Raw genomic sequence first — 14,047 nt, forward strand, 5'->3', positions numbered from 1 at the left:
GTAGAGGCAATTTCTATTCCCTCCAGACCTGGCTGAAACCCCATCTCCCTGCACAAGCTGGTGTGGTGAATTGCTGCCCACTTCTCAGCATTCCCCATGCGCTGTGCAGCACAATGTACCCACCCCATACTCCTAATTTACCCCCATTCCCACAACATGCAAAGTGTGTAGCACACCAATCTTCCTCCATTCCCCTGCACTCAATTTCCCCTCATCCCTGATCTCTGTTTCCTTGGAATGGGGGCAGATGCTACAGCGATCACCATCAGGTTGTATAGGGGTGGGACAACCCAGTGAAGCACCAGACTGGCAATATAGCATAATACAGATGTAGAGTAGAGGCCTGATAAATGCACAGTAATGTTCAGTACATTCACATTTGAAGGAGGGGAAGGGTGAGATGGAGACTTTTGGCATGAAAACAGCAGGACACTCATTTATACATGTGCAATTGATATGCAGCTCTCTAGTGTTCTCTCTGTGTGTGTGTGCATTTTCACAATGAGACTCTACATCAGCAATCCACATGTGTATAGTAGGTGCAACATTTCATAAAATCTTAAACTTGGTATGGAGGGTGCACTGCATATCAGGGGGCTATAGAGGATTGCCTGGTCACTTGGGGGGAAATTTATTTGCCACAGATGTCCTGGAGAGTGCTTCGTTGCAAAGATGCAATTTTTTTAAAAAAAACAACCCATACAAATAGAATATCTTTAAATCTATACCACTTACATGCCTTCCTTCGCAACTCAAGAATGACCGGCTTGTGGCATTTTTCAGAACATTTGCTTAACACAAAGCTTGTAGCCCTTTTAGATAGTACATGAACCAAAACATTTCTTATTTTATGCTTTTTTAAAAATAAAGGAAGTAACAACCTCAAGCATCATGAGGTCAGCCAACAACTCTCAGAGCGTTAATATGCGCGGAAAATTCAGATCACTGACATCACTGAAGGAGAGGGGAGGCAACACATCACCAAATTACCTCATGGCTATTTGCATAATGGGACCAGAGGCAGCACTGTATAAGAAAGGAAGAACTAATCCACAAAAGAGGACTCGGCAGTAGTTCTATTGGATATCACAGAGTCTGCAGAGGAAGGGCAACTCTGAAGCTCAGACGTGTAGACAGCTGCAGAAACATAGTGAGCTGAAGCAACTCTTTGGAAACCTCAGCCAAGGAACAAAGCACCCAAACAGAAGGTAATTTCCATTTAGATTTCATTGCCAGGCTGGGTTAAAGTTTATCATTCTTATGAAGTCAATGACTGAGCAGCATTATAATCATTCTTATGTACATTCCGCTTTACAGAGAAACTCACAGATCTATATGCTTATACAGTATACAGCTGTTTTTCAGTTATGTTTAATGGTTATAAAATTATGCTCTTGTTTTAGAGGAAATGCCTGTTGTGAATTTGACTTTTTGCTTTGAAAAACTTTAAATCAGCATGTGTAAATTATTTTCTTAGAAAGACAGTCTGTTTTAAAGAAGAGGGGAACTTCAATCACAGCCAGCATAACATCTCAGAAATGAGCTGATAGAAGTTTGTGCCTTCAGATTACAATTGCTTTATGCCGGGTCAGAAAAAATATTGGCATAAATAATATTGAAACCATTATGTTTCTGTCCCCATAAAGCCTAACTCTTTGAAAGCCGGTCAAAATGTATTTTAAGTAATTGGCAAAAATATAAGAGACCAGCCTTTGACTAAAAGGTAAGGTTTTATGAAAAGTGTTAATAGCATTTCTTTCATTTTAAAATGTTTCAATATGATTTTGAGCAAGCTAGAAATTGTTCCATGAAAATGAAAGATTGATTGACTTTAATGAAAATGAGGCTGTGATGGTTCAAAATAGCCCTTTAAGAATGGGATATATGTTATGCAAGCCAAAATAAATTTATACAGATACTATTTTTGCCCACAATATGTGTAGCTTGAAGACAAACCTGACCTGGATTATATAGCGTTAGCTTTAAATCTTGGGCAACTAAAATGCTTCAAATCTCTCTCTCACACACACTCACACACACACACACACAGACACACACACCCCTCTCCCTCATTAAATGCGGGTTTTAAAGTGCCACCAGCACTTATTCTTGTCAAAGGCAAACATCAAAACTCATTTGAAGAGCTTCATGCAAACTGAGAGTACATCCAGAAAATTAAAAAGGACAAGTAATAATTTCTTCAGGCTACTTCAGCACAACAGGATAATGGCAGAAGGTTGCATTTAATTCCTGGACATACTATATTTCTCTGAATTATCAGGAATATTACATTTGTCTCCAGCTGTACTTCATTTGCTACCCCCACCCTTGTTGTACCTGCAGGACCTTCAGTCCCACCATGACCTCGGCTCAGCTTCTCCTGCTGCTCTTCTCCCTGGCTTTCACCAGTGTCTGTGTCAACTTGGGGCAGCCATTTCCAGAGGAAGGTGAGAATGAGGGAAAGAGTCACCTTGATGACATCTTCCAAAGGGCAGAAAATGTCATCTTGAGGTCTATTCTCAAGAAGTTAGAAGATGATGAAGATCCCAACAAAGGTAAATTTGACTCTAAGGTTTCTTTTGTATATTATGAAATGAAGTTCATTCCTCTGTTCAGTTATATATATAATTCAAAGCTGCTTTGGCCTTACTGACTGATGCTTGTGTTAAGATGTTTGCAAATTCCAAGCCCACACTGACTGATATAAAACTCCCAGACCATACCACAAAAGACAGAAACATATTCCCATAGTTTGGGAAACATACCAGTGGGGATTCGAACTAGCAACCTCTGGCTTGCTAGTCAAGTCATTTTCCCATTTAGGGACTATTAATTCAGTTATTCTTTCGAGCAAGTTTTCCATCCTTTTTCTCTGGGTTCCGCACCAGACTGGCCTTTCTGGAGGGGCCATTGTGTTCACTGCAACCTTCAGTATGTGCAAATCACAATCACTATGATATGGGCTGATTTAGGTTTCATAAATCTGTTCTAGCCCTATGATGATGATACTGGTCATCTGCTTCTGATTAAGACTATGTAAACAAGCTCTCAACTATTCAACAGCTCACATGACTAGTAGATTTTGTTGGTCTAAACTTAGTGTACCGTCTTTCATCTGTTGATCTCAAGATGGTTTCTAATCACAATAAAAACAGACAACATTAAAATCACATTGGAAAAAAAACAACACTCAGGAATCTAAAAATAGTATGGTAATGGAAGCTCAGACTTGTATCTGCATGCACAGCAGAAGGATCAGTGGCAAAAAGCTACAAGTTTAATTGCCTGGCTCTTGTTCATTGGAGCCAAAAGCTTAGTTGGATAATATAGATTTTAATAGCCTGTGAAAAGTTAACAGAGGCTTAGGTTATTGTAGGCAGATTTAATAAATTAATAATTGATTGATTGACTGATCGATCAGTCAATCAGTCTGGTGCATAACTCCGTGAAGACAATACTGAGCTAGATAGACCAATGGTCTGACTCATTATATGGCAGCTTCCTGTGTTCCCAAGAATAGCAGAAAGGAAGGATTGATTATCTGTAGCTCTGGGAAGTTTCTGGCCACAGCTTGGTCTCCAAGCTCACGTTTTTCAGCTTTCAGAAGACTCTACAAGAAGTAGGCAGTTCTGATTTCCAGTACAGTACAGGTTCTTTCTTCCAAATGTATGAGCAGATCACTGGAGAAGTGGTTTCTAGCAAAAACAATATGCTTGCAGTGAATGAAGCTGACAACATGAAACAGAGGCTGCAGCCCATCTGTGTGGGGTGTGTGTGTGTGTGTGTGTGTGTGTGTGTGTGTGTGTGTGTAAAAACAAGCTACAGGTGTGGCTCGTTCTCATCCCACCTTGGCTGCCTTGCCCTCCCTTACCTCACCCCACCACCATGTTCAGGGGCGTAACAAGGCTGGAGTGGGCCCAGAGACAAAATTTTAAAATGGGCCCCTCGCTGATACACTCACACACACAGTTCACATGTTGCTTGACTCTAGGGGGCCCCTCGAGGCGTGGGGGCCCCTAGGCAGCCGCCTCCCCTTGCCTAATAGTAGTTATGCCCCTGACCATGCTAACCCCTAGATGTGTGGGCTGGCCAATCACTGGATTGGGGGAAAATAAATTTCCACCCCCCACGCCACCCCACCCAGCCAGGCTGCCACTGCTTGGGGCACAATGTTACAGCTCTGTAATGCTGCACATCATGTGAGCCTGTTATTAACAGAGTATATTAATGTTGACACTTTTCTTGCACAGAGACAAGTGCTTTGCAGCTGGATTGGATTTCCAAAAGGCAGCATCCTGGGAAGAGATCCCTGTATGAGCTGGAAAAGAGGCAGCATCCTGGAAAAAGGGAATACATGAGTGAAGAATCCTATGGGGAAATTTTGAAGCGGCAGCATCCTGGAAAACGAGAGGAAGATGATGAACTGGCTGATGACCTGGAACTGCAGAAGAGGCAGCACCCAGGCAGAAGGTCCCTGTGGGATCAGTATCTTGACATCCCTAGCAACCGGTTGGCCTATCTGAGTGAATTGTCCAAAAGGCAACATCCTGGCAAGAGGTTTTTGGCATACAGCAAACAGCAGCACCCTGGAAAAAGAAGTTGGGATGATGAGCTAGATGGGGATGAGCAGGACTTGGAGAAGCGCCAGCATCCAGGCAAGAGGTACCTGGGTTCAGAGAGTCCAGACTACAGTGTCCCCTGTGACCCACAGGATTCCTTCAACTGCAGCAAAGGCAGCTTGCTGTTAGAGTTGCTGGATAATGTAAGCAAAGGCCGTGTGGAAGAGAAACGGCAGCATCCTGGGAGAAGGTCTTTGTGGGATGGTGAGGTGGAAGCAGAAGAATGAAAAGTGGGGGGGAGGGTCGTGTGTGTGTGTGTGTTTGTGTATGGTTTACATTTATCAGAATGGTCCTTCCAACAGTTCAGCATTTCACTCATACCCCTTTTGACTCTGCTTGCCGACGTACTGTGCAAACAATTCTTTGGCATATGTTCCTGGTGGTCCAGGTTTAACAACACATAGAAATGTGGATTTCATTTAAAGCACTGGGCTGAGTTGTCCCATTGAAAGGCAAGTAACCAGGCTTGTCCAGATGCTTAAAATGAAATGCATTAATCAAGGATAATTCTGCTGTTTCTTTTCTCTTCAAGAATACATTAGGTAGGACAAAGATGCAAATGAAATGAAAATATTTGATGACTGGTTTTGTGATACTGTGAGGCTAGTCAAGATGTGAATCTTGATGCTCACACCAGGCAGTCCAGCTCTAAAGAAGTTTGCTACTGGCATCTTCCATTCTAATTTCTGGGTATTCTCCCATTAAAGTAGGCAAATGTGATGCCAGAATGAGCTGCAGGTTTCTTGCTGAACTGGGGTCTACACCTTCAACCATGGGAGATGTGTAGCACTCCCAGCAAAGGTACCTTAGGCTACGCCCATGTGGCAGCTTTGTTTGGTGCTTGTACAAATTGGATGTGTGTGGACAAGGGCAGAAATGTATCTTTTGGGAAGGACTCAAAACAAGGCTCTTGCCATAGAGGCAGAACAGTTTATGCTGGGCCATCCACTATTGATCACAGTACCTGCATGGTGGATAGTGTGAAGGAAGGGACCAGCACATGATAAAGCCATATGGACAATTGGGACTGTAGAGGATGGATGTGAATTGAATGGCTGTCTCTTCTATCCCACAAGCCACTGTGCAGAAATGCCCTTTCAGACTCAAACCAATACACAGCTCCCTATCGATTCTGTTCTATTAGGCCTAAAGCAGAGCCAGCCTAGACGTTATGCTCACTGCAGAGATCAGCAGCTCCATTAAAAGTCTCAAAACCATATTGTTTAGTACGGCACTCCAAGCATTCACCAGTGGGAGCGAGGAAATTCATGGCCCCAACTCTCTTGTGAGGAGGGAAACTCATGATGTGATGGTCCCAACTCAGACAATGAGTGGTTTTGAATTTCTGAGGGGGCTAGATGTTCACCATAGTGATGCTGATCTCCATGGGAAGTGTAACATCTAGCCCAGCTTTCATACTAGATAGCAAACAACAGATCACACATTTTTAAATTAAAGTGAGCAGCAAGAGGATTGAATGGGGGGGGGACATAGGCCAATGGAATTAAAATGCATGGATTATTGTCCTCAGTTCAGCTTCTCACACTAGGGATGTGCACGAACCGGTCTGGAGGCCATTGTAGAGGCCGCCAAACTGGTTCGAACATGGCGCAGTTTGGGGGTTTGGCACCAGGGGGTGGTTCTTTAAGGGTGGGGGGTGCACTTACCCCTCCCGCTGCTTTCCCCCCACCGGCGCTCCTTTTTTAAAAGCAATTTGGGGGTCAGCAGTGTACCTCCCTGCCACCCCTGCCCCCATTTTCGACCAGAAGTGGCTGGAAGTACCGTGCGCACGTCACACGCATGCAAGTTGGGCAGGCGGGTGCATGTCGGGTGGGCGTGTGCGACATGCATGATGTGCACATGCCCACACGGTACTTCCGGCCACTTCTGGCCCAAAATGGGGGCGGGGCGGCAGGGAGGTACGCTGCTGCCCCCAAAACTGCTTTTAAAAAGGAGCACTGGTGGGGAGAAAGCGGCAGGAGGGGTAAGTGCACACACCCCACCCTTAAAGAACCACCCCCCCGGCACCAAACCATGGAGCGTTCCGTGCACACACCACTATCTCACACTTTGTGTGCTTCATGTACAAGCACAAAGTGAGATACTATTTAAAAACAGGTGCCTGGGCTCAAAGCATGATTCCTGGCAGCAAGGACCAGGCAGCAAGGACCAGGGCTGCCAATAGGATGTTCCGGGCCCAGTACACACTGTGTGGATTGGGCCTTCCACCTGCACGAGTTGCTGTGCCCACCCCTTGCTGGTGTGGTTTTCTGCCACCTTCCCAATTTCCCTCTCCCGGACCTGTTTTCCAAGCTGCAAAGGGTGCCAGTCAGGTATTCCTGCCTCCTCTAATCCAGATCATCACCCACCTGCTTGCCTGCAGATCCACCCTTAGAGAAGAGCAAATGGGGGCAATTGCCCATGCTTCAGGCACAGCTTTCTTAAAGCCTCTTGAAGAGAAAATAAAACTGTGTGTCCCTGGCCATTGCGTTGCATTGCCCGGCCTGCTCTGCTTGAGCATACCATGAGATCTGAAGGGGAAGAGGAGCTCAGCACTTTGTGGCTGAGCAGCTCCTTTCCCTCAAATTCCCATCCTGCACTTTTGTTCATTCAGTCATCAGGCCGTACACTTGCCACTTCAGACGCTCCGTTGTCCCATCAGCTTGCAGCAGTTCCTTCAGCTGAAAAAGCTAGGTGACTCAGTGCATGGCTCTCCAGGCAGTGTTTTACAGGCAAGCAGCAGCAGCACTGATGTTGCTAACACCGGCTTGCCTTTATCAGTGACCAAACAAAGGAACGATTAATAATTATATTCCTGTTTATAAATGATAGGCCATTATTCATGCCATCAGCACAAGGGAGGGGGCCTTTGGGGTAGGCAGGTTATATTGTCCAGTAGGTATGTTGTCCAGTGAAGGAAAGACAGGTAATTTTTTTTAAGCATAAGTGTGTGTGTGTGTGTGTGTGTGTGTGTGTGTGTGTGTGTGTTAATGTGGCCCTGCACACTCGCACTCTAATTTGCCCTGGGCCCCACAGCTTCCTAGGGCAAGCCCTGTCCTCCCTCCCTCCCTCCCTCACTCCCTTCCTTCCTGGAGGAGGCCTACCTTGCCTTTCCTTCTGTGGCAGCGGTAAGAACCCTTTTTGCCCTCTTCCTCTGCTTTAGCCTCCCAATTTTTGAAATGGAACAGAAGGAAGTGTATTGTGGATAGTAGAGTGCTGGCCTAGAGCATCTTCATGGAGATGCCTTAGGCCAACACGCTACTGGCATCAATGTACTTATGTGAAGTGATGGTGGCATCAACCCCTGCTGGTTCTGGGACCAATCAAGTTTAGCTGTACTCTCCTCTTGGTGGCTCTGGCAAAGACCATAGTGGTTCAATCACTATTGCTGCTGCTCGAACTATGGATGGTCAGAGAGAGGCAAGAGTCCATGCTCAGTTGTGATCTACATGCAGCCCACTGGTTTTTATTGGTTATGTTCATGACATGGACCCAAATGCATAGCAAAAACAAGCTGATTACACAAGTATGAGTAACACTAGTGCAGGAGACAATATGACTGATGCTGGTATTCTCTAGTCATTATAGGTATGTTATAATTAAGAACATTTATATAATGCTTTTCAACAAAAAAATAAATCTCAAAATGCCTTACACAGCAAAAGAAATAAAATAGTTCCATCAATATCCAGCTTGATTTCATGAAGCCAAATCTCCTATGCCAGAATTATTATTATTCGTAGTAGCAAAATGTAGGGCCTCTAACCATTCTCTACATGGCAATATTGCTTGGGAGCTGTCTTTATCATAGTGTAAACCACTGTCTTTTCTATGCTGGCCAAGGTGGATCAGGCTGCCATTTTGCTAATGAACATGATTAATGTGCATAGAGAAATGACATGCAGATTTGCTATTATCCTTTGCCCTAAAATTGACTCATGGTTGGGCAAGATTTTGTTTGGAAAATCTACAGCTCTGATGCTCTCTAAATTTCAATGAGCTGATTTGGAATCAATGCTTCACTTTTTTTCAAAATAATTATTAGTAATACTTTTAAATTGCAGCAAGCAGGCGTCTTTGTCTCATTATGTGAATTTTCATTTAAAATATGGAAACCTTGGGATATCATCCTAAAAGAAATGTCTTCAGTTTCTGTAGACTAAAGGTGTTTACTTGCCTCACACAAATCAATAAAATATCCATCATTAAGAGCGTCCTGAAGTCAGTTGTCCTTTTTAATTGTACAAAAGCAAATAAATGAAGTAATACATGACCAATGTCCTCCTGAATTTAAAAAGGAAAGATCCCAAAACTTTTCTAGTCAGAAAATCTTCTGTGTGATTATGTGACTCTTGTTTTTTTTTATAGTACTCTACCTTACTATTAGTTTGGAAGCCTGCTCTGTGGAGAAATAGCATTTGAGATTCTGGTTGTGTATGATAAAGAAAGAATGCAATATAAATAAACCAAAAGCATCCTCCTTAAATAGTTGCATAATGAACTTTGGGTATGGAGCCCAAACTTTGAAGGAGAAGGATGTGTACCTTAATGAAGATGGGGTGAGGGGGAGATAGGGGTGTGGGAAAATCGAAATGAGTTTGATTCGAACTGGCTCAGTTCAACTGGTTTGAGCTCTAAAAAGGTGGGCCAGTCCAAGTTTGAGCCAAAGCAGGCGTGGTTCAGATCAAACCAGTTCAGCCGGTTCTTTATGCTTGCAAAGGGGAATCTGGTCCACGCTGATGGGAGCACCGGTAGGGCCTAGGGGAGCCATTGCCACCCCGCTGCCACCACCACCAAGGACTCGTGTTGCCATGCTGCATAAAGTGAGCTCCCACACACACCCACTCTCCCCTTTCAACCCCATAGAGTCCCCCCACCTTTGCAAGCATAAAGAACTGGGGCAAACCTGTTTGACCCGGTTCTAGTGCAGAACCGAACTGCCGGCCAGTTCTAATGAACCAGATCATGGACTGGGCAGTTCAATTTGAGTTTGGTTTGAACTTGAATCCAACCACCTGGAGTGGTTCCGTGCACACCCCTAGGGTGAGATCCCCATCTTACCCAAATAAAAAAGAGCAAGCAGCGTGTTAAGAGGTTTATTGCATGCAAGGTGTAGCAGGTGTTTTGTTCCTTTTGCTTGTGTGCTGAAGAGGAAATTTTAGCATAGGCTGCTTTTCACATCTCTACAGCACGATGACATGACAAGTTAAACCAATCTCAGTTTATTCACCCTGATATAAGACAGAAAAGAGGGATAACCATTTTAAACTTAGTATTTAGAATATTAATATACTGCTTTTCAACCATAAAGTTCAAAAAGATTACATTCCAAAAGAAAAAAGAAAATGGTGATTTGGTGGTGAAGAAACAGTTTAATCTTCAAGGTCAAGTTTATCTGTGTGATATTTTTACATACCACAAGATAAACATCAGAGAAATACATATTACATATTTATCCCAGCCTTCCTTCAAGCAGCACAGGGTGACATATAGGTTTCTATCTTCCCATCTCATCCCTTCAGCACCCCTCCAAAGTAGGTTAGACTGATGGATAGCGATTGGTCCTAGGACACTGAGTGAGCTTCATGACTGAGTGGAGATGAATCTAGATCTTCCCACTCCTAGACTGATACCACCACACCACACAGTCTCTGAACTTATGGGTAATACAAAATTATATGCATGCAAGATGTTGCTGGTCAGATTAAAGGGTTTCGGAGGTGCTCTACTGAACTGCATTCTCTGAGTCTGTGCCACACTTTTCTGTGTTCCTCAAACACATGATCTCTTCCAAACATGTAGAGCTAAACAACCTCTCACACACCTGAATGCACCAGTGCACAAAAGAACGTGACCATTCTGATCGTCATTAGTTATGAAAGGCTACTTCCATGGCAGTCTACAGAGTCTGACTGCTAGTTTCCATTTATGTGTGGCAGAGAACTACTCTTGTTTTTTCAGCTATGGAGAGTTTTAGAGGGATTTGTCACTGGACTTTGAGCAAATCAGGCCCAGTTGACACATGCTGTGATTCAACATGCAGTATTAGACATGATACAGGTAAGATGCTCTCCAGAGTCTGGCCCATTCAAATTAATGGACTCCATGTGACCTGGATTATTTCCAGTCCACAATAGCATTGCTTTAGATCTGATCTGGAAACATTAAGTCAAATAAATTGGTATACTGATGATACACAAGCCCTGTGATGATACATAATATGCAAGCACAGTTGAACCACAACCTGTTCTATTAGCTCAAAGAGGTGGAGAGCAATATCCTCTACAATAGGAATGGCCCACTAGATTATGCTCTTCCAATGTTTCTGCTGTTTTACTCTACAGCTTGCTTAGCATCTTGTTTAATCCACTACCACTGCTATATGCGACAGTGCTCTTCAACTGGTAAGTCCCAATTTTCTTTTGGCAGAGCTGTTCCAAGTTCTGGCAAGAAAGGCAACATATGTTCTAATGGGGCGGTGGCAGCAGAAGATGGAGGGATCAGGTTGGGAGCGAAGGGCTCAATATTTTGAATATAAGCTATCCCTGTCATGCCCTGACGGCTTGAAGTCCTGCACCTCATTACCTCTGATGGCAGCTGCTAACACTGCAAGCAGAATCATGGGGACTTCTGAGGGGAAATGGCAGCTGCCAACAGAGTGAGAAATTTCTCAATATTTCTCAGCCTGTCCCTCAAAATTGGCCCCACACAAGCATTTCCTGATAATGTGTGAAGAAAATGGAAGGGACATTTCAGATCAGCTCTGGGTGAAACATATACTGGGCCACTGCACACTTGTGAATATCTCTAAATGTCCACGCTTCCTTTTCAAAGGACCAATACTTTAGAGAGGGAAGGCACTATGACACCCCTAGAACATAACTGCATACTAGGCATCTTGGATTAATAACTGTAATTATTTTTTTTGCATATGCCATTTATATAGATGGCACTTTACAAGTAATGGCAGTGGGGATCTGAGCCCCTGTTCCAATGAGCTTACAGTCTCAAACTGACCCAAAGGAGACCAAAGAGAAAGGGGATGGAAGTGGAAGCTAGGATAAAGTGGGAAAGAAAATGCCTAGTTAGTTATAGTATGGTGTGATTATTGTCTGGATAGCCACTCTTTACAAGAGGGAGCTTGGAGTAACCATCTTCCTGATATCAGTGGTAACTCTGGGTGATCTGAGTCCTGCCACATAGATCTTCCCAGAGATAGCTGGCATGATGACAGTTAAAATCCTAGACCACTAATAACCTGCAGGGACTAGTTTCCAAAAGCTGTATATATAATGGACAATTCTGTTGCTTTGTCATGTTCTGAGTTATTACACACAGAGCATGTTAAAACGATAGAAAATTGGAAACTGGTTTGAAGGAGGCAATACATCAGTGACACATTGTGACCTATCTTGGCTAAGCTGCAAGCCTTTGGGATGCTCAGGAAGCCTTGAAAAAGGCTAACACCTAAAGCAGGAATGGTCAGGCCATAGGAAGCAGGTAGCGAACATTAGATGGCAGGTTCCAAGTAAGACCATAGACCATTTCTGCAGGACCTTGGAAAGCTCCCAGGCAAGAGGCGCATTGCTTCAGCAATGATCAGATCTCAGCTGAGCTGCTCAATAATGAACCCTAATTAGGCAGTGGTCCTTTAGGCTGCTCTCTGCCTGTCACAGCTCTTTCTCATGCTTGAATTGCTCTTCTTGTTGGTGAAGCTCAGCTACACACTGTTGGAGTCGTGCCATCTGCAGTGGTGGATTAACGGAGAGGCAGAGTAGGCATTTGCCTACGGTGGCAAAATTTGAGGAGCAGCAAATTTTGCCCCTCCTCAAATGTTGCTGCTCTTTCTGTGGGCAGCGGCTGCTGCAGCAAGGGTGAAGTGGGCAAGGAGAAAGCCACCCCCTACTTTATTTTAAAAAACGCAAACCTTTTTTGTTTAAGGTAAAAGGCAAAAAATTTAATCCGCCCCTGGCCATCTGCAGGTGAAGAAGCCCTTCCTCTCGACAGCACTGTGCCTCCTGCTGATGAAGATGTTCCTCTTCCAGTTGTCATAGATGGAGCTGTACCTCTGATGAATCTCTCATTTGCCAGACTTGTATGTGTATCTCATGGTTTTCTTTCATACTGACATTGTTCCTCCAGCCCCTGGAGCTCCATCTCTTTCACCTTCAACTCATGTTCCTTTATCTGAAGATAGCCTAGTCTCATTTGCTCCTCACAATCATGGCTCTTTGAAGTCTGCCTGGCTGCTGCATTGAATTGGATGAGGAGAACTACTACTACTACTACTACTATTACTATATTTATATACCACTTGTCAACCAATGTTCTCAAAGCAGTTTACATAGAAAAATAAATAATACATCAAGAAGATGGTCCCCTGTCCCCAAAGGGCTCACAATCTAAAAAGAAACATAAAGCAGATACCAGCAACAGCCGCTGGAGGGATGCACAGCCGCTGGAGGGATGCTGCACTGGGGTTGGATATCACCAGTTGCTCTTCCCCTGCTAAATATAAAGAGAATCACCACTTTGAAAGATGCCTCTTTGCTTAGTTAGCAAGGGAGAACTCTCATCTCATCCGCAGTCTTTCCTTCCCAGGACAGTCCTTTGGTCTGGCATCTTTCTACCAAAGCTGTCTTATTCATGGACATGTACTCTGCCATGCCTCTGGGTTCTATTCCACTGACCAAACTTGGGAAAATATAAGTTGTTCTGATAAGGACTATCTAGCAATAGCAATAGCACTTACATTTATATACCGCTCTATAGCTGGAAGCTCTCTAAGCGGTTTACAATGATTTTTAGCATATTGCCCCCCAACATTCTGGGTACTCATTTTACCGACCTCGGAAGGATGGAAGGCTGAGTCAACCTTGAGCCCCTTGGTCAGGATCAAACTTGTAACCTTCTGGTTACAGGGCGGCAGTTTTACCACTGCACCACCAGGGGCTACCTACTTTCCTTCCACTATAATGTTAATTGATAATTACTATCCTCACAAGTTAACCCACTTCAGCCTTAAACATTCACATGTCCCTTTGTGTCACTTTCGCAAGAGCACCAGGCTATCAATTCTAATGCACACTCTGCTGTGACCGGAGGCCTGAAGTGGGCTGCAACCGCTGGCCTGAGCTGCTATTGGGGAGGCTGCTGGCGGGGGGGGGGGGGGATATAGGAGCTGCTGCTGTCCCTGCTGCCGTCCCTGCTGCCACCATCCCACCACCACCTGAAAAGTAAGTTCCCCTCTCGCCCTTTCCACTTGGGAATTCCCCTTTGCTTGTAAAGGGGAATCCTTAGTGGAGCTTCCTCCCTCAGCTCCCGGTTGCAGAACAGTGGGACTGCAGTGCAGCACAGGAGTTGTGCACAGAACCGATTCCAGTGGTTTGGTTCAAATTTGAGATGGATTCAAACTGGACTGCCAGTCC

General features: G+C 44.3%; 1 protein-coding gene across 1 annotated transcript; it reads left to right on the forward strand.

Moving 5' to 3' along the window:
- The first annotated feature begins 922 nt into the window (after nucleotides 1-922).
- Nucleotides 923-6,455, forward strand: TRH (thyrotropin releasing hormone). Its single transcript, XM_053292379.1, has 3 exons — nucleotides 923-1,208; nucleotides 2,344-2,555; nucleotides 4,251-6,455. Exons 2-3 carry the CDS (start codon nucleotides 2,360-2,362, stop codon nucleotides 4,844-4,846), a joined length of 792 nt encoding a protein of 263 aa, XP_053148354.1. The 5' UTR covers nucleotides 923-1,208; nucleotides 2,344-2,359; the 3' UTR covers nucleotides 4,847-6,455.
- Nucleotides 6,456-14,047: the final 7,592 nt, after the last annotated feature.

The sequence above is a fragment of the Hemicordylus capensis genome, chromosome 2 (genome assembly GCF_027244095.1).
Source record: "Hemicordylus capensis ecotype Gifberg chromosome 2, rHemCap1.1.pri, whole genome shotgun sequence".
Taxonomy (NCBI): domain Eukaryota; kingdom Metazoa; phylum Chordata; class Lepidosauria; order Squamata; family Cordylidae; genus Hemicordylus; species Hemicordylus capensis.

What these genes read in the sequence shown, in the direction of transcription:
- TRH (XM_053292379.1), top strand. Translation starts at nt 2,360, where the DNA reads ATGACCTCGGCTCAGCTTCTCCTGCTGCTCTTCTCCCTGGCTTTCACC. An exon ending in TGATGAAGATCCCAACAAAG is followed by an intron (nt 2,556 to 4,250) that starts GTAAATTTGACT and finishes TTTCTTGCACAG; the next exon opens with AGACAAGTGCTTTGCAGCTG.